Source organism: Vombatus ursinus, unplaced genomic scaffold, assembly GCF_900497805.2.
Source record: "Vombatus ursinus unplaced genomic scaffold, bare-nosed wombat genome assembly UNPS02001287.1, whole genome shotgun sequence".
NCBI classification, from domain to species: domain Eukaryota; kingdom Metazoa; phylum Chordata; class Mammalia; order Diprotodontia; family Vombatidae; genus Vombatus; species Vombatus ursinus.
Window position 1 is genome coordinate 17,877,849 of NW_020941065.1, and position 24,961 is coordinate 17,902,809.

The 24,961-nt window shown below is 54.8% G+C and overlaps 1 protein-coding gene across 1 annotated transcript in view; it reads right to left on the bottom strand.

The window, feature by feature from the left end:
• ASCC2 (activating signal cointegrator 1 complex subunit 2) overlaps positions 1–24,961 on the bottom strand; it is a 36,591-nt gene that overhangs the window by 11,312 nt on the left and 318 nt on the right. Inside the window, exons 2-14 of the mRNA XM_027863569.1 lie at positions 18,327–18,427; positions 13,569–13,727; positions 12,260–12,430; positions 11,935–12,064; positions 9,008–9,075; positions 8,395–8,505; positions 6,379–6,491; positions 5,430–5,504; positions 4,010–4,117; positions 3,487–3,555; positions 2,941–3,015; positions 1,796–1,967; positions 926–1,143 (exon numbers count right to left, since the gene is read on the bottom strand). Coding sequence (XP_027719370.1) covers positions 926–1,143; positions 1,796–1,967; positions 2,941–3,015; positions 3,487–3,555; positions 4,010–4,117; positions 5,430–5,504; positions 6,379–6,491; positions 8,395–8,505; positions 9,008–9,075; positions 11,935–12,064; positions 12,260–12,430; positions 13,569–13,727; positions 18,327–18,407 — 1,550 coding nt within the window. The 5' untranslated portion in view covers positions 18,408–18,427. The remainder of the gene's footprint in view (positions 1–925; positions 1,144–1,795; positions 1,968–2,940; positions 3,016–3,486; positions 3,556–4,009; positions 4,118–5,429; positions 5,505–6,378; positions 6,492–8,394; positions 8,506–9,007; positions 9,076–11,934; positions 12,065–12,259; positions 12,431–13,568; positions 13,728–18,326; positions 18,428–24,961) is intronic.

Consider the following 24,961-nt stretch of genomic DNA (forward strand, 5'->3'; position numbering starts at 1 on the left):
TTCCATAACAATCCCTTCTGACTTAGATCCTTTAAGGAGGGGCCTCTGTGTGCGTGAGGCAGACACAGCTGGCGACAGAAAGACAGTAGTACTTGGGTTTAATCAGATATCCGATCCTATCGAGCCACAGATTCAGAGCTGGGGAGAACCGGAGGGAAGTCCTCCATTGTACGAATGAGGAAACAGAGGCCCACAGGTGTGAGGCAGTTTGCTTAAGGTCACAAAGGCAGTAAATGGCAGACTGTAACCCCAGGATCCGACCCTGCGCTACTGTCCATGGTTCGGGGTTTCTGCACTTCGGATCCAGGGGAAGGTAAATGCATGCCTCCACTTCCTTACTAGCCTTCCCCCATGGGGCTGGGAAGGCACTGACCGATCCCCGCTCCGTCAGATCGCCGCTAGCTCAGGAGAGGTGGAAGGGAAACTGAGCTCAAGAATGAGGTGGGTGAGTGGTGGGGAGACGCGCCCTTTTGGCCTCACGGCCACGGAGGCAGCAATGGGCTTCTCTCATAATTGCCCTTCAAGGCAGGGATGGCCAGCGTCACCACCGTGCCCATTTTAGAGATGGAGAAGCTGAGGCCCAGGCCTCCCTGAGCTCAGACCAGGAATTCCCCACCCCTGCGGTCTGGCAGAATCACTTTCCTTCAACACTGCTTCTGGCCTCGGACCTTTTCCCTCAGGGTCCCCCTCATCAGGGTAAATCCTTTCTGTTCTCCTATCCGGGTGTTAACTTCCTCAGCTTTGGGGACCCCGGGCTCCCCCACAGGCTCTGCTGCCCGAGCTTGGCCAAGCTAGCCCCCTTCTCTGGGCTTCCATTCTGCACCCCCAAGATGGGGGCTGGGCTGGCTCCCCGTCGCAGCCCAAAGGTGGCACAGCCTGACGGGGTTCCCACAGGCCCCCGCCCGCCCCCTTCCCCAGCACGCACCTGTTCAGGGTGCGATCCAGGGAGCTCAGGGCCGGGGCCAGCCTCTCCTCCAAGATATTGTTGATCACCTGCTCGGCGCTGTAGCCATAGCGCTCCAGGCAGGCCAAGATGAAGCCCTCCCCCAGACCCGGCAGCAGGTCCTTCACCTGGGAGATCAGGGAGTCGAGCTGGACCCCGGAGATGCGGGGGGTGGGCGCGGCGGCTGCTGCCCCGGCGCACTGCAGGATAATCAAAGGGATGAGTCACCAGCTGGGGCAACGAGAAGATCCGAGGACGAATCCTGCCCAGCCACTACGAGCTGGGTGGCCCTGGGCCACGTCCATCTACTTTCCTGGGCCCCGGCTCTTCAACTGTAAAATGAGGACTCCTCGCTGGCGGCCTCCCAGATTGGAATCTCTAATCCTAACCCTCTGATGGGGAGAAGTCACAAGAGGGAACAGAGCAGGGCCTCTGGGCTATGCCCAAACCTGGGGACCTTGCGGCTGACTACCTCCAGTGCTCCCTCTGTCCCTGGCTCGGGGCTCCTGGATGCCCAACACAGAGCTGGGCAACTGTGCGGAGGTTGGAGATTTGAGAAGGCATGTGATCCCTCCCCCGTACCTGGCTCCCCCTCTGTAATTAGGAGGATTCGCCCTGATGAGCCTTAGGTTTGTAATCTGACAATCCTGGGTGACCTCGGGGCCCTGGCTTCCCCTGAGCCTCAGTTTCTTCATCTCTAAAATGGACTAGCTGGCCTCTACATTCTCTCTGACCTCGTTCTACAACCTCCCAATTTCTTTGGGCCCCTGTAGAAGAAGGGGGTTACCTAAAGATCCTGCAAAGGGAGAGGAGCAGGGACCCCAGGACGGCCCTTCCCAGCCCCACACCCACCTCCTCCTCCTCCTCCTCCTCCTTCAGTCGCGCAGGCCCCAGCTGTGGGGCCAGAGGCCGCTCGGGAGCCTTGGATGGTGGCGACTCCTTGACGGGGGAAGCCCTCCTCCGGTCCACACCTTCCCAAGCGCTCTCCACGGCCTGGAGGATGTAGGCGGTCCGGGTCTCATCCCTGGGGGCACCTGTTAAGGGCATCGCTCACGTTTCCTCTGGCCTCGGTGCCCGAGGGCTTGTGCCCCCTCCTCTGGGTACACTGTCTTCCTCCCGAGGCAGCCAAGTGGCTCAGGGGATAGAGCAGTGGACTGGGAGTAAGGAAGACCCGAGTTCAAATTCTGCCTCAGACACTTAACACTTGTGTGACCTGGACAAATCGCTTAACCTGTTTGCCTCACTTTCCTCATCTGCAAAATGGGGGTAACATCCTTTCCCTCATAAGGTTGTTATGGGACTCAAATGAGAACGCCTATTTTGAGTACTCTGCAGTCTTGAAAGCGCTATATAAATGGCGCCTTTTTTTCCATGAGGCAATGGGGTTAAGTGACGTGCTCAAGGTCACACAGCTAGTGTCAAGTGTCTGAGACCGAAGTTGAACTCGGGTCCTCCTGACTCTAGGGCTGGCGTTCTATCCACTGTGTCCCCCAGCTGCCCTGATGCTGCCCATTATTATCATCCAGTTGCCAAGGAGTTATAACATTCCAAGGAAATGGGCAGAAATCTGGCCCACACTGGAAACGTCCAGTGGTCCAGCAGGGGCCAGCGGAGGAACAGCTGTCAGGCATTAGCAGGGAGCCAGCCAGCAGTGGGGAGCCAAGACAATCCCCCCATCACGGCTGTGTCAGGGGGACCATGGTGGAGCAGAGGCAAGACGTCCGCTCTTCCCCCTCCACCCTGCTGCCGGGGAGGGGCCACGCTGCGGATGCTGCAGACTGAGGCCAGCGCCTTCCTTCTCTGACCAAATAACTCACTGGGCCTCAGACACAGGACTGACTGCTAGACAGGGCGTCTCCCAGGCTGGAGGCTGTGGGTCTGTGCTGTCTGCTCTAACCCACAAGGCAGGTCGCTGGCCACGCACCGCCCCCAGGTGCACAGCCCAGCCCTCTGCAAGCTCTCCAGGGACGGCCCTCCCGGCGGCTGGTAAAGGATACAAGGCTGAGGACGCCTGCTGCAGCAAACTCACGTCATCTGCCACAGGGAAGAGCTCGTCGTAATCTCGGAGAAACCTGCCAAATCCAAAGTCCAGGTAAGCAGGGAGGCGGGAATCTGGTTGCCAGCACACAAACTGGGGGCTCCTGGAGACCCTGAGACGTCTCCCTCCCAATGCTCAGCGAGGACTGCCTCCTAATCGTGGATGAGTCACCCCAGGAACCAGAAGAGATCAGAGGTCAACCAGTCCAGCCCCCTGCCCAGACCACCATTAATGATAACAAGAGCTAGCATTGCTAGAACACCTTCAAGTTTGCAAAGCACTTAGTAAATATCTCATTTGATCCGACAACCCAGGAGGGAGGCGTTATTTTACCCATTTTACTGATGAGGAAACTGAGGCAGACAGAGGGAAGCGACTCGCCAGGCTTATCCAGCTACAAAGTGTCCGAGGTTGGATTGGCACTCAGGCCTGGAGCTGGCACGCCCTCCACTGGCCGCCCGTGCCTGGTGGGAGGCCTGGCCTGGGCCCAGCCCACCGCACTCACCTCTTCTCCTGCAGCACCGAGCTGAAGAGCTGAAGAAAGTCCTCAATAAAGGCCTGGATGTTGTCGCAGCTGCACAGGGAGAGGAAGATGCGGCTGAGGCCGGCCCGCTGTCGCCACGCAGGGCCCTGCCCTTGCCACCTCCCACTCTCACCCTTGGGCTTCACCCGCTAAAACAAGGACAGGCCAGGGAAAAATGCCACTGGCCTGGGCTCCTGCTCACTGTCCTGGGGGAGGATGGGAAAGGGACAGAGATGACTGAAGAGCAGCAGAAACGCCGGTGAGAGGTCTGGGCTCACGGGCCACTCCTGGCCCCGTGCCTCAGGCCGCTGGCCACGGGTGGGACACGGTCCTTCTTTCCTCCAGGTCCCCCCCAGCCTGGCCCAGCTCTCCCCTCCCACCATCCCGTGCTTGGGGAGCCCAGACGGGCACCTCTGCCCCCCTGGCCTGGAAGCTTCTCGAGGGCCTCATCTCAGTGAGTGTGTGCCGAGCCCCAGCATGGAGGCATGGATGGATAAGGCGGTACCTGCTTTCCAAGATGGGCAGGAGGCAGATCTGGTTAATGAGGATATGAAAAACTTCCACCAACTTCTTTCGGGAATGGGAAAGCCTCTGCCACAGGTCAGCGAGCAGCCTGAGAAAAGGAACAAGGAAGAATACAGAAGTGTGGGAAGATGCTGAGCCAGGCGAGCAGAAGGAGGAGGACGGGGACATGGCGACGATGAGCACAGCGGACGTGGGAAGAATGAAAAGAAAACAGCTGAAAGGAAGCGGCCAAACGCAGCAGCCACGCTGGCCCCACAGGGGACAGGCAAGAAGTCAGCGCCTTCCTGGCAGAGGCGGAGGCCTAGGGGTGAGGAGCACCGTGCACGTCAGGCTTTTGTGACGCGGTGGACACTGCTTTCTCTTTTTAGTCTCTGTTATAAGGGACGACTCTCTGTATGGGGAAACAGAACCGATGAGAAACAAAAGACAGCAATGTTATTTAAATACGAGAAAAAGAAAAGACACCGGGACGAAGGAAGGAGATGGCTGTGCCCAGCGAGCGCTCTGGCCGCCCGCTGGCCTGGCGCCTGCCCCTCTGAGCCAGGGCGGGAGAGGAGAGCCTTGCCAGCAGCTAGGAACATCTGGGCCTCACACCAAACAGCTGCCCAGCTTCCGGGAGCTTCCAAAGGGCTCGTCCTGTCTAGACAGCTCTCCCGAGCGCCGTCCTCTCCCTGGGCTGAGAATCGTGCCCCGCCGCACAGAGCAAGAGCCGGAGGCCCAGGGAGGGAAAGGGACTTGCGAGGGGTGTTCAAGCCCAACCCCAGGGGATACCTGAAGAGGAGAGTGAAGAGGAAGGAGGCCAGAGCCTGACTCCACCCTGAGACGTGTCCAGAGGCTCTGAGACGCGCCGTGGACAGAGCAGGGCATTTGGGGGAGGCCTGGCTGTGACTCCCTGCTCAGCCACTTACTGGCTGTGAGACCTTGGACCAGTCACTTCTCCTTCGTGAAGAGGGAAGAGAAAGAAGGGGAGCACGGGGAAGCTGAGGGAACAGAGGTGCCTCTCGGGGAGAGATGATCCACCGCTCCTAGCAGACCTCGGGAGCCAGGCCTGGCTTCCAGGCCCACCGCCAGGAGAAGGCCGAGTCAGCCCCACACCTGCCCCGCTGGGCCCCCCTGCCTCCTTCATCTCTGACATGAAGGCGCTGGCAGACGAGCTCCGGGCTCTACGGGTGCCTACTGGGATCTGGAATCAGAAAGAGGACCCGAGCTCAAATTCCAGCCGGGGATGACTCTTATTGACTGGCCTCATTTGGCCTCTGAGGTTCCTTCTGGTTCCAGATCCAGTCTGGCGACCCATCAAAGGGGGCGCACAGCCTCGCCCTTGCTGAGCTCAGGCGGCTCACGTGAGACGTGGGGGGAGGAGCGCCTGGTTATCCTACCAGCATGGCTGCCATCCTTACTTGCTATCCTCCTGCCTCCTCTTCTTGATGGCGGAGTCCAGCTCGGGAATTGACGCCTCATAGAAGGAAGCCAGTCTGTGGAGGGCACAGGTAGGGCGAGTGTGGGCACCTGGTCACCCAGCCGGTGACCCGCACGCAGCCCCAGCATCCAGCAGGAGCCCCAAAGGCAGGGGGAGACCGCAGCTGCCACCGGTCCCTCCTCCAGAGACAAGGGGAAAGGCTTGCCAACCAGCCGCCCCAGCCCGCTCCTCTCCAGGCCCCTCTTCCCTCCCCTGCAGCTTGGTCACAGAATCACACAGCTGATGATTCTGCCCCTGGTGCAGACGGGGTTGTGCTTTTCACTCCAATTCTTCCACAATGGGAACAACTTAGGAAACATAGGTGGAGGATGGTGCAACTTGAGAGGAATGGATCAGTCATCCCTCTCCTGCTCAAGAAACTACAATAGCTACCTACTACTTTCTACCTCCAGGTTGAACTCCTCTGCCTGGGGTTGCTCACCGACTGCCTACTTTAGTGAGATCAACGCCTCATCCCAGCCCAGCCAGGGGGACCTAAAAGGCCCCTCCCAGCTCTAAATCCAGGGCCCAAAGGGTGGCAAGGTCAGAGTCTCTGCCTATGACCCAGGTGCTCTCTGTTCTAATCGGTGGCCCCGCCTGGCTGTGATGGAGCCCATGGCCCAGGCACAGGGGAAGACGCTTTCTTTCTGCTATACCGAGGCTTAGTCTCAAGAGCGAAGGAATGTCCCGAAGGGGAGCCGAGAGAAGCCACAGTGGCCCCAGAAGAGGACCAGGGCAGTGACAGCCCCATGCATGGCCCCCAGGGTGGCCCTTGAGCCTGGGTGACCACAAGAGAAGGTCATGAGGCTCCAACAGGGGCAGAGTAAGGCAGAGGGCCCTCTTCTGAAGGGGCCGGGGCAGAGGGGCAGCCGAGAGCCCTGAGGCCGTACCTGGAACAGAAGTCGTGCTTTTGGAAGGTCTGGCAAGCCAACGGGAAGACATCCAGAAAGGCCCAGAGGGTGGTGGCGGTATCACACAAGTAAAGGACCACGTCTCTCAATTCCTGGCACCAAAAGAGACCTTGGTGTTAGCCCCCAAGAGTCAGAAGCCACTCTGAAGTCTACAGAGAAAGTCTATGGCAGCAAGGAGAAGTCCAGAGGCCTCTGCCAGGGCAAGAGACAGCATAATACAACAGGGGAAGCATGGGGAAAGGAGGCAGGAGGCCCGGGGTGAGTCTCAAATTTGCCAATAACAACTCAGCGACCTTGGACAACTCACTTCCCCCAAGTAACTGTTTGAATTAAGTCTGTGACTCAGTGTGGTGGAAGGAAGGCCGGACTTGGGGTCAAGAGAGGAGGGGGGTTCCAACCCTGGCTTACAGAATCACCAAACCTCCGAGTTGGAAGAGATCTCAGAGGGAATGCCCAGATCAGACACATGGAGGATCTTGTTCTTGGAATGGGGGAGGCTTTAAGTGGAAATCACAGGTCTAGATTCCAGTGCCTGGATATAGTGGGTGCCTAATAAATGCTTCACTGATTTCTTTCCAGACTTGGCTCACCTGTCCTCTTCCTTCCCAAGGCTTTTCCTGACCCCTGGCCATCACCGTGGAGCTTTCTGGCATCTCATATATTTTTACCCGTTTCCCCCAATAGCATGTATGCTCCCCCAGGGCAGGGAATGTTTCTTTTTTATCCCTGTATCCCCAGTGCCTAGCATACAGCTGGTACTTATTAAATGCATGCTGACAGAATAGTTTTTATATAAGATAGTAGCAGGCAAGCAAATGTGAGTTATTCTATGAGCTGCATGACTTATCCACTGTGGTCCAGAGGGTCATCAGTAGCGTAGGGACAGCAAGAGCTGAGACCAAGGGTAAGTCCTTTCTCCTCCAGAGACCTAGATTTTCTCATTTGTAGAATGGGAGCTGGAGGAGGCCTCAAGGGGCCTCTCTGCCAAGAGCCGTAGGACACCAAGGTACCCAAGGGATGTGGGGGATCTGGGATGGCCCTGCTGGGGATCAGGGTGAGCTTCCTGAGACCGCTTCATGTGCCCCAGGCCGTGACCTATGATGAACAAGGGCTGAGGGGGGAGAAGCCACTTAAATGATGTCAACGGAGAAAGGCGAGTGAGCAGAAAGCAATGCCAGCTGGCACAGAGGGACGGCCAGCCAGCAGGCACCCCTGGCAGAGACGCTGACAGAGACCCCAAGAAGTGGAGGGGCCCTGCCTCCCCTGACCCACCACCCAAGGACGAGTTCTGGGAGGACACAGCTGAGCTGGACAGGACCGGCAGGTGTAGACAGGCTGCCATCTGCCCTGCTGGAGGAGATACCCACAGATCCCCGTCTTGCCATCCGAGCGGTAAGCACATGGGGAAGCAATGAGTGAATCATCTGCATAGCCGAGTTATTGATCTTGTGAGGAAGGCGGGACAGGTAGGATCAGCCTCATTTTACAGATGAGAAGGAGAGAGATAGAGACAGGAAGGGGAGATGGGGGGGAGTGAGACGGAGAGATAAGGACAGAGATGGAGAGAGGGAGAGGGGGACAGAAGGAGGGAGAGACAAGGACAGAGATGGAGAGAGGGAGAGGGGGGACGGAAGGAGGGAGAGAGACAGATGTAATCAGAGAGATAGACACAGACAGAAACAGAAACATGGGGGAGGGGATAAGGAGAGAGACTGAGGTGGGGAAGTGGAAAAAGAGAGACATTGGAAGGGGAAGGGGGAAGAGGGGAAAGAAGAGAAAGGGGAGAAGAGAGAACGGGGAGAAAAAGAAAGACAGAGAGAGACAGAGAGAGGGAGAGAGGGAGAGAGGAAGGAGGGAGGGGCAAAGAGAGAGAGGGAGGGAGAGATCTTTCCGACTCTAAAGAAGGCAGAACAGGCGAGCTCTAAGAGCCTGGCAGGCCAGGAATGGCCAGGGCCGCAGCAGGGTCGCTGGGCCAGACAGGGCAGGTGAGCTCACCTGGAGAGGCATGGCGCTGGGGGTCATCCTGACTTTCTCTGCCAGTCTCTGTGGCGCGGTGGAGGTCCCTTCGCTCTGCAGGCCACACTGCTGGAGGATATTGCTGAAAACCTGAGGAAGAAGACGCTGTCGCGTGTGCTCCCTCTGTCAGCCTGCTCGCGAGGGCCAAGGGTGTGGGAAGAGCGGCGGAGGCCCACAGAACCTCACAGGGCACTTAGGCCATCTCCCCATTTTACAGAGGAAAAATTGAGACCCAGGGAGTGAAGTGACCATTCCACAGTCACCCTGGTCTTCTGACCCCAGAGCCTTCTCCCTGCGTCAAGAGGGCCATCTGCCCCATGGGATACCGGCAGAGGGGCAGTGCGGGAGGGCCGGCAGCCAGAGCCACTCTGGAGCCTTGAGGAAAAGCCAGCGCTGTCAGGCAGAACACCTGGATGTCTGCACAAGCTGCCTGGCACCTCGGGCCCCAGCCAAACACTGGCACGTCCTGGGCAGAAGCCCTTTGTGCTGGCAGAAGCAGGCTCCACGGCCCCCAGGGCCTTGTGTCCAGAGATGCTCCCCTCCTCCCCAGCCTTCCTCCCCTCCCGCGCCCAGTAGGAGGCAGGGCCAATACCTGAAGGATAGTGGGAACAGTTTCATCCAGATCATTGTAGTAACTAGACTGCTGAACAAAGATGTTTTCTAAAAAAAGGAAGAGGGATGGCCGTCAGTGTTTCCTTCGTCCCCTCCTCAACGGAGCCATTGGGTAAGTGCCACTCAGTTTCCACTGGCTCGGCTGGTCCAGCATTTGGGTCTGTGATTCCCAGCAGCTGGCACCTAGTAGGTGCTTCATAAACGCTCGTTGGATGGAATGTTTGGGCCTCCGAGGCCGGTGGTCCAGGTCCCTGGATGAGGGGGCCCAGAGGCTGTGCTTAGTGGATTAACTTTTCCTGGGCCCCCGCAGGGCAAGGTACAGAAGCAACCATCAAGGCAGCCTGGCCCTGACACTCCCAGAAAGGAATCCCACGTGGCACCATGCCCTGCTCTACAGACCTGGCGGTGGATGGCGCTGTTGGTCAGCCGGGAAAACAAGCAGATATGATCCGTCTGCTCAAGAAACCCGGAGGCCAGCACCATGCCCCCCTGCCAAGCCCTCATCCCCAAGAGGGAGGCAGCATTCTTTCAGCCCTGCCCCAGCTTAAGAACATGCCCCTGAGGCCAAGCCTGGGGGCCCTGCTGGATGCACAGAAGGACAGAGCCCACAAAGACCAAATGCCCTTGGGAATGTTTCACAGTCCCTCTCTCCAAAGGCTGGGAACAGGCAGATGGGCCAGTGGGCCCAAGAGTGAGCAAGGCAAGGAAGATGGCAGCAGTCTGGCTCGAACGCGAGTCCTTGGGGCATTTGGAGAGGATGGGGTCACTTCACTCAGTGCCAGGCCCAGGCTCAGGAAGGGAAGCTCCATTCTGACTTCCTCTGCCCTTGGGCAGCTCAGGCCCAGGCATTCAGTCTGGGTAGCTGTGACACCCCCCACAATCTGCTGCAGGGATGCTTGGGGATGAATGAAGGAACAGGCCAGACTGCGCTGGGTGAGTAAGTCACAGCTGGAGGGCCCGGTGACTATGGAGCCAGGCCTGCTGGGACTCCCCATCTGCCATCCCTGCCCCCACAGGGGCTGAGGGCAGAGAGGATGGAGGGCTGGCTCCGGTCTCCTCAGACACACCACCTGCGGTGCCTGGCACACGAGAAGCACTTACTGAAGGCTTGCGATTGACTCATCTGACGGGCAGGGGGTGGGGCAGGGGTGGGGCTCGGGAGCCTGGATCTGCCACTCACTACTCCCTCATCTTGGGGAAATCACCTGACTTCTGAGTGTCAGTTTCTTCACCTGTTCAATGGGGAGTACCAGCACAGGGCAGGGCAGGTAACAGCAGATGGAAAAGCACAGTATAACCACACTGACCTGGTGCGCTAACGAGTGGCTAACGAGCAGGCCTCAGACTCGCAAGACCCAGGCTCCCGTCCTGCCTCTGACACAGACTGGCTGGGTGACCGTGGGCCAGACGGAGCTGAGGCCCCAGGAGGAAATCACAGGCCCCAAGAAGAGCCTCAGGGTGAAGAGAGGAAGCAGGACACAGAGCGTGGGGCCTGGCCTCGGCCCAGACTCCCCGTGCTGGCGGCCTCAAGGGACCCATATCCCAGTGGGATCACAGGTCCCGGCACAGCCCATTCCATTATTAATCTGACTGCCTTCAACCAGGCCTTTCTTGTCTGTTTCTAATGAAAAACAGGCAACAGCCTGACTAATGATAACTAGCAGCTGACCTCTGCATCTATATCTCCCTGCTGGCTTTGCCAAGCGCTTATTTGATCCTTACACAATGCTGAGAGGTAGACGCTATTGTTATCCCCACTTAGACCTGAGGAAACTGAGGCCCATAGAGCTGCAGGGACGTGCTACACTCATAACCAGCTTGTGTGGCTGTTTTTAGGGTGGATGAGACTCCCAGATGTTCATAGCCTGAGCAGTCCCTGGCACCTTCCCCCTAAGCAGTCAAATAAAGGAACCTTGAATTCAGAGCCAAGCCTTAGGGTCTCCTGAGCTACCGTGTAAATTCTCCTCCAGAAGACTGCAAAGATCCCACTGCCCTCTGGGCTCTCTCACAAGGGAGGGCAGAGCTCTGGGCAAGCTCCACCGGCCACAGCCACTACCCCTCACCCTGGGATGAAGACTGAGCGCGGCTGCCATTCACAAAGTGCCTGACGACGATCCAGCGACCAAAGGGCACCGATTCCCTCATGTGCTTGTGCTGGTGCCCATTTCCCACACCCACAGCTGCCCCTGGCCTCTAGGCCTTCCCCCTTTCCTCTGCTCTCCTCCCGTATGGATCTCATTACTAATGATCTTCCTTTCCTAGGCATTATACCTACCACGCTTTGACGGGAGGAGAAACTGCAGGACCTTCCACCCCCCCAGAGAAGGATCAGTCTCATAGTCCTCTTTAGAGCCCCCCGGACCCCAGTGATGATGTCTACAACTGGAAGGAGGCCCAGATGGCACCCAGGCTGGTCCCCAAGTTGTTCCCTCACTGGAAGTTCCCAGTGCCAATGAAATCACAGCTCCAGGAAGGACATTGAAGTCAGCGGCCCACGGTCACACAGCCAGGATATGCAAGACGGAGACCGTGCGAGCAGCTCTTCCTGACTGTCCGATACCCCACGCTGTGCCTACCGCACTACATGCCAGTCAGGGCTTCTCTGGGTCTAGACCCATGATCTAACTGGCCCAGGGCATTCCCACACGAGGAAATGCGGGTCAGCTGCTGCCCCACAACGTACACTCTAGCCTCTAGAACGTGGCCTGGACCTCGCTGATGGTCATAAGACCAGTATAGGTCAGCGGCTTGCTGACCTGCACTCAGGCCTCGTGGGCTTCGAGGTCAGCTCTCTACGTGCTCCTGCCTCTGACTCAGTGGTCTGCAGACCCCAAGTCGCAGGGCCATCCCCCGGCCACTGGTGGCTCACCCCCTGCCCCCACCCCACGTTTCTCATGCTTTACAAACCGATCATCTTCTGGAGCAGGGGCCCGTTGCCCTTCCCGAAGAGCACACACAGGTCCAGCATCTTTGGGATGTCAAAGATGAAGTTATTATAGAGGATCTCCCCAAAAGCACGCGGGGAAATGAAGTGATCCTGTGGGGGAGGGAGGGACAAAGGCTCCGTCAGCAGAAGAAAGCCCAGAATCGATGCTAAGGCTCCCTTGGGGAGGAGAACCGAGAGCTGACCTAGAACAGAGGCCTGGGACAGACAGAAGGGACAGCGGGGACGCCCAAGCCCCCGCTCCCAGGGCACCCCAGGGCTGCTCAGGAGGAGGGCCGACACACTCACTTTGGATTCTTTGTGTGTGGACATACGGAGGAAGGTGAGGAAGACGCTGCGATGGAGGCGCTGCTGCATCTCGCTGACGGCTGAGGGGGGCGTGGCCAGCTCATCAAACTTGCGGGGGGCATAGCGCAGGTAGGAGTCCAGGCACTTCTGCAGGGTCTCATCAAAGATCACCTGCTCAGGGGCCAAGATGAGGGAGGTGGGTCGAGCCCACGCTGCCACGCCTGAGGCTCGGGGCTGGAGCGGGCAGGGTGCCAAGCAACCCTTGCTCCCTGTCCAAGGATGCCGCGAGCCCCAGGAGGTGCCCAGGCCAGGCCTGGGCTCCGAAAGAACAGCTCCAAGGAGAAATAGAGCAGAAAGGGCACTGGGCAGGGGGGCAGAGGACAGAGCCGGGCACGTCTTAGCTGAGTCACCCTGGGCAGACCCAGACAGCCCTCCAAGACTGGAAGGGACAGAAGAGGTGCACTGGTGGAGGGAATTCCTGCTCCCTGCGAAATCACAGGGTTGACTCCAAATGGGGAAAACACCCACCTTCTGCTATGAGGATTAACTGAGATAACGTATGCAAAGAACTTGACATGTGTCTGTTGCTGTTATTAAGACCACACATCTAGGGTGGGAAAGACCCTCAAGGGTTATCTGCTTAATCCGACCCCCTCGTTTGAAAAATGGCCCCGAAAAGTCAGGTGACTTATCCAAGGTCACTCGGGGAGTACGTAGCAGAGGCCAGATCCGAACCTGGGTTCTCAGATTCAAGCCCAGCCCTCCTCAGGACGCACAATGCTGCCTCCTAGGATGATTTACTTAGAAAACCCTAGAGAATCAACCATGAGATTAACTGAGGCGATTAGAATCTTCAGTAAAAGCACCAAGATACAAAATAAAATGAAAAGCATTAGCATTACTAACTAGTAATAATCCCCACTGTAATTTGCTGCTTAAGCACAACGTGTGGAATAAAAATGCCACCTATAAAAACTCTCACAATTCCTACATTCTCTGAGAAATTCAGGCCCTGTACCAGAAGTGGGGGGAAAGGGAAAGAAGCACCTACTCTGTGCCAGGCACCGTGCTAAGCGCTTTACAAACATTATCTCATTTGACCCTCACAACTATCCCAGAGCTAGCTGCTTTCATGACCCCCATTTTACAGACGAGGAAGCCAAGGCAAACAGAAGTGAAGAGAATTGCCCAGGGTCACGGAGCCAGTACGTCTCTGAAGCTGGATTTGAATTCGGGTCTCCGTGACTCCAGGGCCCTCCCTCTCCCCACTGTGGCGCCCAGTGCCTCGGCACAGGTGACGGACTGTTACCTGGCACCAGAACTTCTTGTGGGGCAGGCCCAGCAGCCAGTCGAGGTCGTCGGCGATAAATGCAGCCCGTTCCAGGTACTCCTCTACCCGTGCAGTGGCGCTGTCTGCAGGCGGGGGTTTGTACAGCACAAAGCAGCGGTCGGCCTTCTGGTCTGGGTGCTAGGGGGTCGAGGAACCACAAGGGACCGTGGGGAAGGTCAGCCATCAAAGAGGTCACAGGCCCCTTCCCAGTGATCAGGATCCCTTCTCCTGGTTTGGCCACTCAGCCTGGTGCTCAGCTCAGCCCAGCCAGGAAGGACCGGGCTGAGGGGACTGGACTGTGACCTGTGACCTGTACCATCCTCTACTCTGGCTTCAGGCCTTGGGCCTGCCCCTACCCTGCTTCCACTTCTCTCTGCTCCCAAGGACATAGGAGGTTGCCTTCTTTAGGGGAGAGCATCAAGCCACAGAGGCAGAGAGGGTGGGGTAAGGCTGGGGAGAGGTCGCCAAGGCAAGGCCGGCCTCCTTCAGCTCTACCAGCCTCCACCCACGCCTGCCCCATGTCCTCTGCCCTAACTCTTCAGCTCTTAAGATGACAGAAGCCCTAGGCCAGAGATTTCACCAATCCACTGCCCATATACTGCTCCCAGAGAGGAGGTATCCAACTTGAGTTCTCATTAAAGGCATTGATACACAAAGAATCAGCCTCAGGGACCAGGGAGTCCACACCCAAAAGGAATCTCCCAAGATACCACCCCCACCGGTGAGCCTCTGGTCTCTGCCAGAAGCCCCCCTCCCCACCTCCGAGGCAGCTAGGACCCCTGGGGGATGACCCCACTTTGGGGGAGCCTACCCGGGCTACTTTGTAGCCTCCTCCCTGCCCATTGCTCTGAGCTCTGCCCTTTGAGGCCAAGAAGCTCCAGCCCAATCCTTCCCCACGCCAGCCCCCATGTTTTCTTCTTTATCCAATCTAAGTGCTGCCAGTTTCTAAAACCAGTCCCTCCCTCTGGCCCATACCCCCTTGCCAGATGGAAGGTGGCACGGTGTTGTGGGCTGAGAGTCAGAAGTTCTGAGTTTGGATCCAACTTACTTCTTCCCTCTTGGCCTCAGTTTCCTTCTCTGTAAAATCTCTTCTGGTTCTGGAGCTAGGATTCCCTGATGGGCCGTGAGACCCCTCCCTCCTCCTTCACTTTGGCCCGTCCTGCTCACGCACACCTTCCTTCACTGGAGACGCCTTCCTCCACTCTCTGATTGCTCTGGGGACTGCCGCAACCCACCTTCTAGTGTTTCTATCCCCAGACTTAGAAGCAAAAGGGCAACTTCAGAAAGGCTCTGCCTCAGGCACCAGTGGCCTCCATCAACACTGGCCCACCAGCCCCACTCAGAACAAGGCTCTGCTTTCCCAGGGACCAGAAGGGACAAGCTGCCCTGGGAGCAAAGGCCAAAGGTGGGTGTCTGCACGGGGGAAGGGAGTCACCCAGAAGCAGGAGGGATGCCACCAAAGGGCTCTAGGGCCTGGGCTCCGTGCACTCCTACCAGAGAAGAATCCAGTCTGAGGGAGCTGGGGAGGCCAGCAGGCCTGGAAAACGAGGGCGATGCTGGCCATGAGGAAACCTTCCTGCCCACTCCCTGGAGAGCTGCCCAGGCTGCTCCTGTCCCACATCTGAGTTCTGCTGCTAATGCTGGCACTGGGCCCTTGAGCAGACGTCCACAGGACCCTGGGTCTAAAGTTATGACGGCCCCCACGAGTCATCTGGCCAACCCCCTCATTTCACAAATAAGGAAACTGAGGCCCACATGGGAGAAGTCACCTTCCCAAGGTCACACAGAGGCAGGCACACTTCCTGTTCTTCCTAACTAGCCTCCTTCCACATTCTCCTAATAGACTGTTAATGCCTTGAGGGCAGGGACCATATGCTCCCTATCTCCTACCCTGAACCTCCCCACCACATCTGGGGCTCTGGGCACACTCAGTAAAGACTCACTGCCCAAGCACTCTCCCTCCTGGCCTCCCCACCTCCCACGGGGTGGCCACAGGGACCGTTCAGATGCTAGAAAGGAGCGAGAGATGAATCAGAGAAAGGGAGAAAACACCTCAGAGCCAGGATGCGAGGGTGCACAGCCCCAGCATCTGGCTCAACAACACAGGGCATCACGGTTACAGGGTGCTCTGAGAGCCCCCCAGGAAGGAGGGGCCATATCATGGAGAAACAGCGAACAAGCCGAGGAAGCCTCAGATGAACTGAGGTTCTATGCATGTGACAGACCATCTCCCACCTCCAAGCTTTTGCACAAGCTGTGCCCCATGCCTGGCATGCTCTCCCTCCTCACCTCCACCTCTTAGAATCCCTAGCTCCCTTCTAGAGACCTCCTAGAGAAGGCCTTTCATTTCTTTCAGTTACTTTGTATCTATGTCCTATCTCTTTCTCTGTACACATGCTATCTTTCCCAGTAGAAGGTAAGCTCTCTGAGGGCAGGGGTGACTTCTCTTTTGTCTTTGAGTCCCTAACTCTCAGCACAATGTCCGGTGCACAGCCAGTATGTAACTAAATGCTGGCTGAACTGTGCTCACCTGATGCAGACTGAAATGAGCAAAACCAGTGAATGAGACGTGTGATTAGAACACACAAAGGTCACCAGAAGGAAGCCAAAGGCTAGGGAGTAATACCCGACGTCCAAGGGCTGAGGAGGAGGCAGGGAGAGGTGGGGGATCACTAGGGCAGAAAGGTGCATGCACCACGGTGGAGCACTTTCTCTGTTACGGGGCAGGGCCCATAACCAGAAATGTCCACAATGTAAAAGCGTCATAGAGGGAGGGCAGAGAACGGGGGTCAAGCCCTGGTTTCTGGCCCTTTTCCGCACTGCTATCAGCAGGGAAGCTCGCGCTCTTGGGCATCGGGTGAGCGGCCCTCAGGAAGCCGGGCCCACGCCTGCCCCCTTCAGGTCTAACAGGTTCACAGCCCTGCTATTCTTCAGGTGACGCTGGGACACTCCTATTCCAGCAAGGTCAAGGGTGGTTCTGGCCTCACAGTGCGTGTTTCCGTACACACGAGATGGTCCTAAGCTGAAAACCGCTCACCAACCCGCGCATGAGCCAAGGCATTCCCAGGTCCAATTCCCTCTGGCGGCTCTGGTCTTGTGATTCTGGACATAAGCCTTTGGAATAGATCTATGACTGAACATGACTGAAATGTAGGCCCCTGCTAAGAAAAACTCCTCAGTTTTCTAGCCAAACTGGCCCACTGCTGGTGCCTGCACATAACAGTCTGTCTCCAGCCCCCAGGCTTTTGCACTGGCTGCTGTCCCCCATCGTTGGGATGCTCCCACAAAATCACACAGAATCACAGGATGGGAGAGCTGAAAGGGGCCTCAGTAGCATCTTGTCCAACCCACACCCCAAAGGCACCCCCACTCGGGCATCTCTGACAAGTGGTCATGCCCCTCTGAGGAGGGGGAGCCTGCCAGCCCTCTGAACAAGTCTCTGGGACTTACAGCCATGGCTCCTGATTCTGCCTTCTCCACACAATGTCCCTTCACATCTCCTCCAGGCTAAATCAGCCCCTTCCTCCTCAGACAACACCAGGCCTCTAATCAACCAGCCAGTCCTTATGCCACCATACTGACTAAGTGCCAGGCCTTTTCCGGTGCCTCAGGCTGTTACTGTTCTCTTCCTACCCTCTGCCCCCACAGGATACTGCATCTCCATAGATGAGTCCCCCATGATCTTGTCTCTTGGGCTCCAGACTCCACTATTCTACGTGGACAACTTGGATATCTCAAGATGAATGTCCTGGAGACATCTCAAATTCAGCATGTCTAAAACTGAGCTAGCTCTCGATCCCTGCAAACACGTCCTCTGCCTCACCCTCCCTTGCTTCCAGTGAGACACCATCATCCTTCCAGAAACCCATGTCATCGGCCTCACTCTCCCTCCTCCTCCTGACTGATCAATCACTTTGGCTTATCATTTCAATCCCCAACACCTCTCACATCAGGCTCCTTCTTTCCACGCAGAGCCCACCACCCACGGGCCAGCCCTCATCACCTCTCCCCTGGACAAGAGCCTCCTCACTGGTCTCCCTGACTCTAAAGTGAACATAGGTTGGAGCAGGTCCTCTGAGAAGCTCAAATAGCTCCATACTGTCTCTAGGATTAAGTACCAACCCCAGTTTGGCCTTATTACACACACTCCTTCCTCCAGCCAAACTGGTCTTGGACCCACATTCTATCTCCCATCTGCATACCTTTGTATAGGCTGTGCCTCATGCCTGGAATGCCTCCCCCCTCCATCTCTTCAACTCTCCATCTTCCTTCAATCGCCACCTGCTACATGAGGTCCACCCTGTTCTCCATCCCACCCATGGCATCCTCTTCCCCAATTACATAGTATTGACTTTGCATATATTCACGTATGTGCATATGGTTTCTCCCATTAGAGTGCAAGTTCCCCGAAGGCAGAAGTTTTCACTTTTGTCTGTATTCCCAGCACTTAATCAATGATTTTTGATTGTTCACATATTCAGAATCTAATTCCCAGCAAAACCATAAAGTCCTTAAAGAAACGACCATCTCTTTTTTTGTCTTTTATATTCCCATTGGCTAACAAACATGGCACTTGGGAGATGCACACTAGGTTGAGCACTTAGTTGGGTCTGGAGAGCTCTCCGGCTAAAGGTTGACCAGTGGGGCCCTCCCGCCCCCATGTGGATAAACGTTGGTCATGGAGTTTTTACTTGTAAACCTGCACAATGCTAAAGGGCTCCACATCACCCGGCTCACCAGAGCTGGCACTGTCCTCAGTTTGCCTGTCTTAGGGTCCTTCTCTGTGATCTGTAGTTCATCCAAGGGCAATGCAGGCATTTTGCTGGGGTCCCCTCCTCCTGAAGGCAAACAAGAAAGAACAAGAGAGGTCAGCAGGGCCTAAGACCAGCTTCTGGTTTACAAAGCACCCTCCTCCTCCTCCTCTTCCTCCTCTTCCCAAGACCCTGTGTGTAGGAGGTCTGAGAGATAAGGAAAGCAAGCCCCTTGGAGGGGAGGCAACTTCTCCAATGTCCTACAGGCAGAGGTAGATCTAAACAGGACGAGGCAAGCAGAGAGGGCAGCTAATGACTCTGTGAACTGTTTCAATGATGTCATCCTTCAACCCCACCAGAGGAAATCCAGTTCTGGGTCTGACTGATGCCAATAAGGAGGCATTGGCTGTTGGGCTGTAAATGAAGGAAACCTTGCAGGGAGGCAATCTTTCCATTGTAAAACTTGAGAGAAAGCTTGAGGTGAATCTCAAATGTACCCTAGACTTCAGGTCAACAACGTTCAGAGGAAGGCTGGGTTTGGCCTTGAACTCTACACGGCCCCTCTAAAGATGAAAGTCTGAAGACACAGAGAAAACCTTGAAGGGGAGTTGATAAAGGTAATGCAGATAGCCAGGCAGTCACTTCCCATTTGGACTTTGAGATGACCCGCAGAGATGTGAGCAAAGGCATGGCACGGGAGCCAAGTGACCAAAGCATGGCATCACCCTGTACAAGGGCAACAAAGAGGTTGTTGGGGTTTGTCGAGGCTACACTGGAGAAAAGGATGAGAGGAGGGATAAAGCAAGTCCCCCAGGCTATTCTTGCCGAAAATAGATGAGAGCAAATTGCAACAGATTCCTAAGTAGCAGAATGGCCAGACCCAAAGGGCAGTCATTCCTGGCTCAGTATCAACTTGGGTGATGTTCTATAGTGCCCCAGGGATCTGTGCTGGGCCTGCTACTGTTCACTCTTGTCATTAATGACTTGGATAAAGGCAGAAAGGGCACACATACTTTTTAACTTTGTAGAAGGGGAGAAGTGGATGACAGTCATGGTCCAAAAAGAGTCAAGGGGCTAGAACACTGGGCTGAATTTTAAGATTAATAAACATGGATAAATGAACTATCTTACACTTGGGTTCAAAAAAATCTATTTTAGAGGTTTAAAGATACACTGGCTAAGCTAGCTACCCATTTGTCTCATGAAGATCTGGAGGTCTTAGAGGAGTTAAAGCTCAATACAAGTAAATAACATGATAGGGCAGGAAAGAAAGCTGTCATAACATCTTGGGCCACATTGAGGGGCATATGATGGCCCATGAAGGTGATGTGCACTGGTCAAACCTTATCTAGAGTGTAGGGTTCATTTCTGAAGATCATTGGTGAGTGGGAGGACATCCAGAAGACCAGGATAATGAAAGGTCTTCGGACTATGCCTTATGAGAATTGAACGGGAGAACTGGGGATATTTAGCCTAGAGAAAACTGAAGGGGTTAGGATAGTTGTATCTGAAAGGCTGTCACAGGGAAGAGGAATTCACCTTGTACTGTTTGGCCCCAGAGGGTCTTACTAGACCCAGGTTCAGGGAAGGGCCATTTTAGCCCAAGAGAAACTTTCTAAAGACAGCAGGGACACAATGGGGATAGCCTGGGGAGATTAGCCACTTGCTGGGAATACAATAGAAGGGATTCCTGCCTCGAAGAGAAATGAGGCAGGACCAAAGGGAACAGGAAGGCCTCTAAGGACCCAGCTTCAATCCCAGCTCTGTGACTTAACCCCGCCCCGCCTGCCCATGGCTAAGCTACTCTCTAACAGCCTCTACTTTAATGAAATGAGCGTGGCTGGACTCTGGGTCTACATCTGATCCTAGGTGTCTGAGGTCCCTTGTGATTCTGGGCCTTTGATCCTCCATGGAGTACTGACAGAAAGATACAGACCCAAAGCACGCCCAGGATGAATGGGCGTGGATGGGCTGTGGACAGCCCCGAGACCAGTTTACAGGCCCATTAAAGCCCTGCCACACTCGGAGATGGGCCTGTGTAAACAGGATTTCTCCTATCTACAAAATTAATGTGTTAGACTAGGCAGGTTCTTGAGTCCCTGCCGCCTGCCCTCATCATTAATGTCAGGCCTCATTCAGGTTTCTGAGCATTCCAGAGGGGGTGAGGAGTGGGTTGTATTTTTGGAAATTATTACAGTGTTTAAAAAAAAAAAAAGACTTCAATACAGCAATTTATGGAGGGGGGAGGGAAGGTTCCAGCTCTCCAAGGATTTATAAGCTATCATAAAGCCAGAGGGTTAGAAGGGCCCTCAGCAGTCTAGGCCAATCTCCACCAGAAGAAGAATCCCAGTTACATCACTCCCAAGAAGCGATCCTCCAGATTTTGTCTGAAGACCTCCAAGGAGGGAGAGCTTATGACCTTCCCCAGGAGGCAGCTCTCATGGGCAGCAAGTGTTTGCTGACACCCAGCTCCAACTGGACTCTTTGCCATTTCCACCCACTGCTCCTACTTCTGGCCTCCGGGGCCAAAGGTAGCAAATCTACTCAGAGGGTCCCGGGATTGGCGCTGGCAGGAACCTCAGAGACCAGAGTTCAGACCAGGCATTCTTCGTGCAGGCTCTGCAAATCTGTCTTAATGAACATTCTGACGTCTCTATCTCAATATCATCCATTTCCTTTGTAATCTTACGTACTTTATTTTATGTGCATAAGAATATTCTTCTGCACAGCCTTCACCAGGCTCCCAAAGGGGTCCATGACACAAAGAGGGGGAAGAATCTTTGTTCCAACTGCCGGTACTTTTTTCGCCCTCTTCCCCATCAAGTGGGTGGAGAGCTGAAGGACCTCTGAGGCATCTCATCTAGTGCACTTATTTTACAGAGGAGGAAAGCAAGGCCCAGAGAGGATCAGTAGCACTTGCAGGCCAATACAAGCAGTAATTGGCAAAGCTAAGATTGGAAGCCTGATCGTCCGACTCCAAAGCTGGTGGTTTTCCCATTTACACGACAGGTACGTGTAGACAGCCCTGAGGTCCCCTGGACCTTCTCCTTCTCCAGGCTAAATGCTCCTGTTCCTTCTACTAATTCTCAAAAGAAATGAATTGAAGAGTCCTGGCTGCCCTTCTCTGGACCTTTCGGCATGTCAATACCTTCCCACACCAGTGTGCCCAGAACCAAACCCAAATGTTCTTACGTGGTCTAAGCAGGGTCACTGGGGCAGAACAGAAGAGGCCCACCCAAAGTAACTCTGAAAGCCGTAGCCAATGGGGAGAAGGGCCTCAGTGAGCCTTCAAATGCACCAGGAATGAGAATTACTGGTGTTCATAAGCCAACGGGGAAAAGGGCCTCAGTGAGCTTTCAAGCGCCCCAGGAACGTGAGTTACTGGTGTTCATAAGCCAACGGGGAAGAGGCCCTCTATGAGCCTTCAAGCGCTCCAGGAATGTGAGTTACTGGTACTCATAAGCCAACAGAGCAGGGAAAGGTTGACAGAACTCTGAGATGGATGGGGCTCACCTTGCTATCTTGGCCTTCAGTTCTCCTCTTTATAAAATGAGGACATTGCTGCCCACACAAAGCAACCCTTTGTACTCTGAAAAGATTTTATGAAGACAGTAATCATGAACATTGGGACACTGCGAGTCTGGCTAGTTGTCTCGAGGTCTCAAAGTCAGTTACCTGACAGGGGCTGGAAGCTGGGAGGCCATTCTAGCAGGGCTCTAAAGAAACAAGAGCCAAGCAGCAGGGTCCCCATTGCTTTTGGCATACACAAGAAATAGAGTATTTGTAACAGTCCTACAAAAGACAACAGATATGAGCACACAGCAGCATGATATAGGAGGAGAGCACTAGATTTGGAATAAAAAAAACCTGAGTTCTAATCTTGCCTTAGGCATTTACTAGCTCTGTGACTCTACGAAACCTTTTTGTACCTGAGTTTCCAAATGTATAAAGTGAGAAGGCTGGACCCCATGACCTCTGACTCTCTCTCTATGACCCTATGACCCAATGGGGCAGCACTGGTGGTAACTGCAGGGTAAATAACGGAGGTGGCGTCATCCCTGTTCTCAAGGGACTTACATCCAAGGAGCCTGAAGCCGCTCACCCAATCCAGTCTGCTCCCATCATCAATAACACTGCTAGCATAGTCCACTCCTTTCTCTGGGCCCCAGGCAGCAGAAAGTATGGTGAGAAAGAGGCCTCAATTTGCAGTCGAGGCCCAAGTTCAAAGTCTGGCTCTGTTCCTTGAATGACCTGAACAAGTCAATTCACCTCTTTACACCTTTCTTCTCATTTGTATGATAGGGACAATGCCCCCAAGGGTCACACCAATGAAATGCAATGACACTGTGTGCCCGTCAGTGGTTATGACAGCGGGACCCTCCTTTGATAATCTTCCTCCATAGGGGGTCTCTCACTATTTCTCCTTCTCCCTTTTGGGCCTGTTCCCTCATCTGTAAAATCAGAGCCTTGGACTAGATCCCTTCTTGTTTCCACAGCCCTTTCAACCTCCTCCCATGATCCACCCTCCCAAGCCAACAGCACAATGCCTGGCACATAGTAAATGCCAAATAAACACTTGTCAAATGGTTGATTGACACAGAAGGCAAGAGGCAGCAGGATGCAGCAGAGAGAGGGCTGGCCTGGGACACAGGAAGATTCCTACCTCTGACTCATATGAGCTTTGTGGGCAAGTCATCTGATCTTAGTGCCCCAGGCACTAAGAGAAATGGGAAAAGGCAGAACAGCTGACCATCTGCACCAGTGGAGGGAAATTCCACACTGGGAATTCTCCATGCCATTGAAATCAAAGGCAGATCTGGACTAAACAAAACAAAAACCAAAAGCTGACACAAGTCATTGAGCTAATTCGATGGATACAAAAACAAAGCCTACAAATCACTTACAATCTGCTGAAAAGGCTCCCGACATGTACAGAGAGAAGTCTAGAGAAGGTCATTTGAAGAGAGTGGGGCAGAGGAGATTTCATGAAGGTGAAAGCACAACGGAGCCTTGAAAATCAAGATTTGGAGAACAAGTGCCCCCTTCTCTCCTAGGACATGGCCCCTGCCCTGGTGCAGGCCCTCATCACCTCACACCTGGACTTGGGGGGAGGGGGGGTGTCTGCTGCCTCTACCCAGTCCAGGCCATCTTCCTCTCAGCCACCAAAGTGATTCTCCTAAAGTGCAGGTCTGACCATGGCACGCTCCTGCTCCAGAAACTCCTGTGGCTCCCAATTACATCCAGGAGCAAAGAGAAGGATCCTGTCCGGCATTTAGAATTCTTCACAGTCTGGTCCCTTCATTCCCTTCTATTCTTCTTACACCTTACACCCTCCTACCTCACCCAGTCTTTTCAGTCCAGGGACACTGGCCTAACTGATCCTCAAACAAGACACTTGTTCCTCTACTCCAGGCAACTTCTCTGGCTGTCCTTCCTGCGGGGAAGGTGCTTCCTCCTCGGAAGGTGCTTCCTCCTCATCTCCACCTCCTGGCTTGCTTTGAGCTCCAGCTAAAATCCTACCACCTGCAAGAAGCCTTTCCTGACCCCCCCCCCTTTAATTAATTAATGAGTGACTCCCTCGGTGAATTAGCTTGAGCTGATCCTGTATACATCTTGTTTGTTCACAGGTATCTCAATGGTGTGTCCTCCATGAGACTGTGAGTTCCTTGAGAACAGGGTCTTTTGGCTTTCTTTCTATCCTTGACTCTTGGTACAGAGCGCAGCACGTAAGAGGTACTTAATGTTTACTGGATGACTGAGAGTCTGAGATGAGGAAGAAGTGCATTGCAGGCATGGGGGGCAGCACTGCAGGAGATGGCAAGATGGCTTCTGTAAACAGCTGATGGTCCAAGAGAAATGCTGTTTCATAAAAACTACCTTCATTTTTATAGCACCTTAAGCTAGATAAAAGCACTTTCCTCACTGCAACCCTGTGAATTAGGTCAAGTTCAAAGAACACTATCATCATTTTACAAGGAGGCGGGTCATACTGAAAGGCTCACATCTAGTATGTGGTACAATAGGGGTCTGAACCCCTGAAGTCCTGACTCCAACTTCCATTGTATTAGGATGTAATAACAAATGTTGACTGAATAGGGCATGGGAGCCTGGGAAGGATGATCTCTTATGGCCCTTCCAGATCTGAGAGTTACTGGGCTGGGGTCACCCTTGGAGAAACTGAAGGGGTTCTAGGGACTCCTCCTCTCTCTGTTTTTTGACCCTCACTCCCAGACTGAAGTCCTTCAGTCTGCCCCCACCCATCTCCCTTCCACTCACTCCAGTTCCTTTCTCCAGCCCATCCTATCTGCCTCCCCTCCCCCCCCCCCCCCCCCCTCCCCCCCCCCCTCCTCCCCCCCACCCCATTCTATCTCCCCCTGGTCTCCCCCTCCCCCTCCACGCCATTCTAACCCCTTCACCTCTCTCCTGGCTCCTCTGAATTCCACTGTCCTCTCTCCCACTGTTCTATCCCCCTTTTCTATAGCTCTCCCATTCCATTCGGTTTCCCCTTTCCCTATTAATTCTGTCCCCCTTTCCTCAGTACCGACTTTAGTCTACTTCCCCCTCACCCCTCACCCCGTTCTATCCCCCCTCCCTCTCCCCCACTCCGTTCTATCCCCCTCC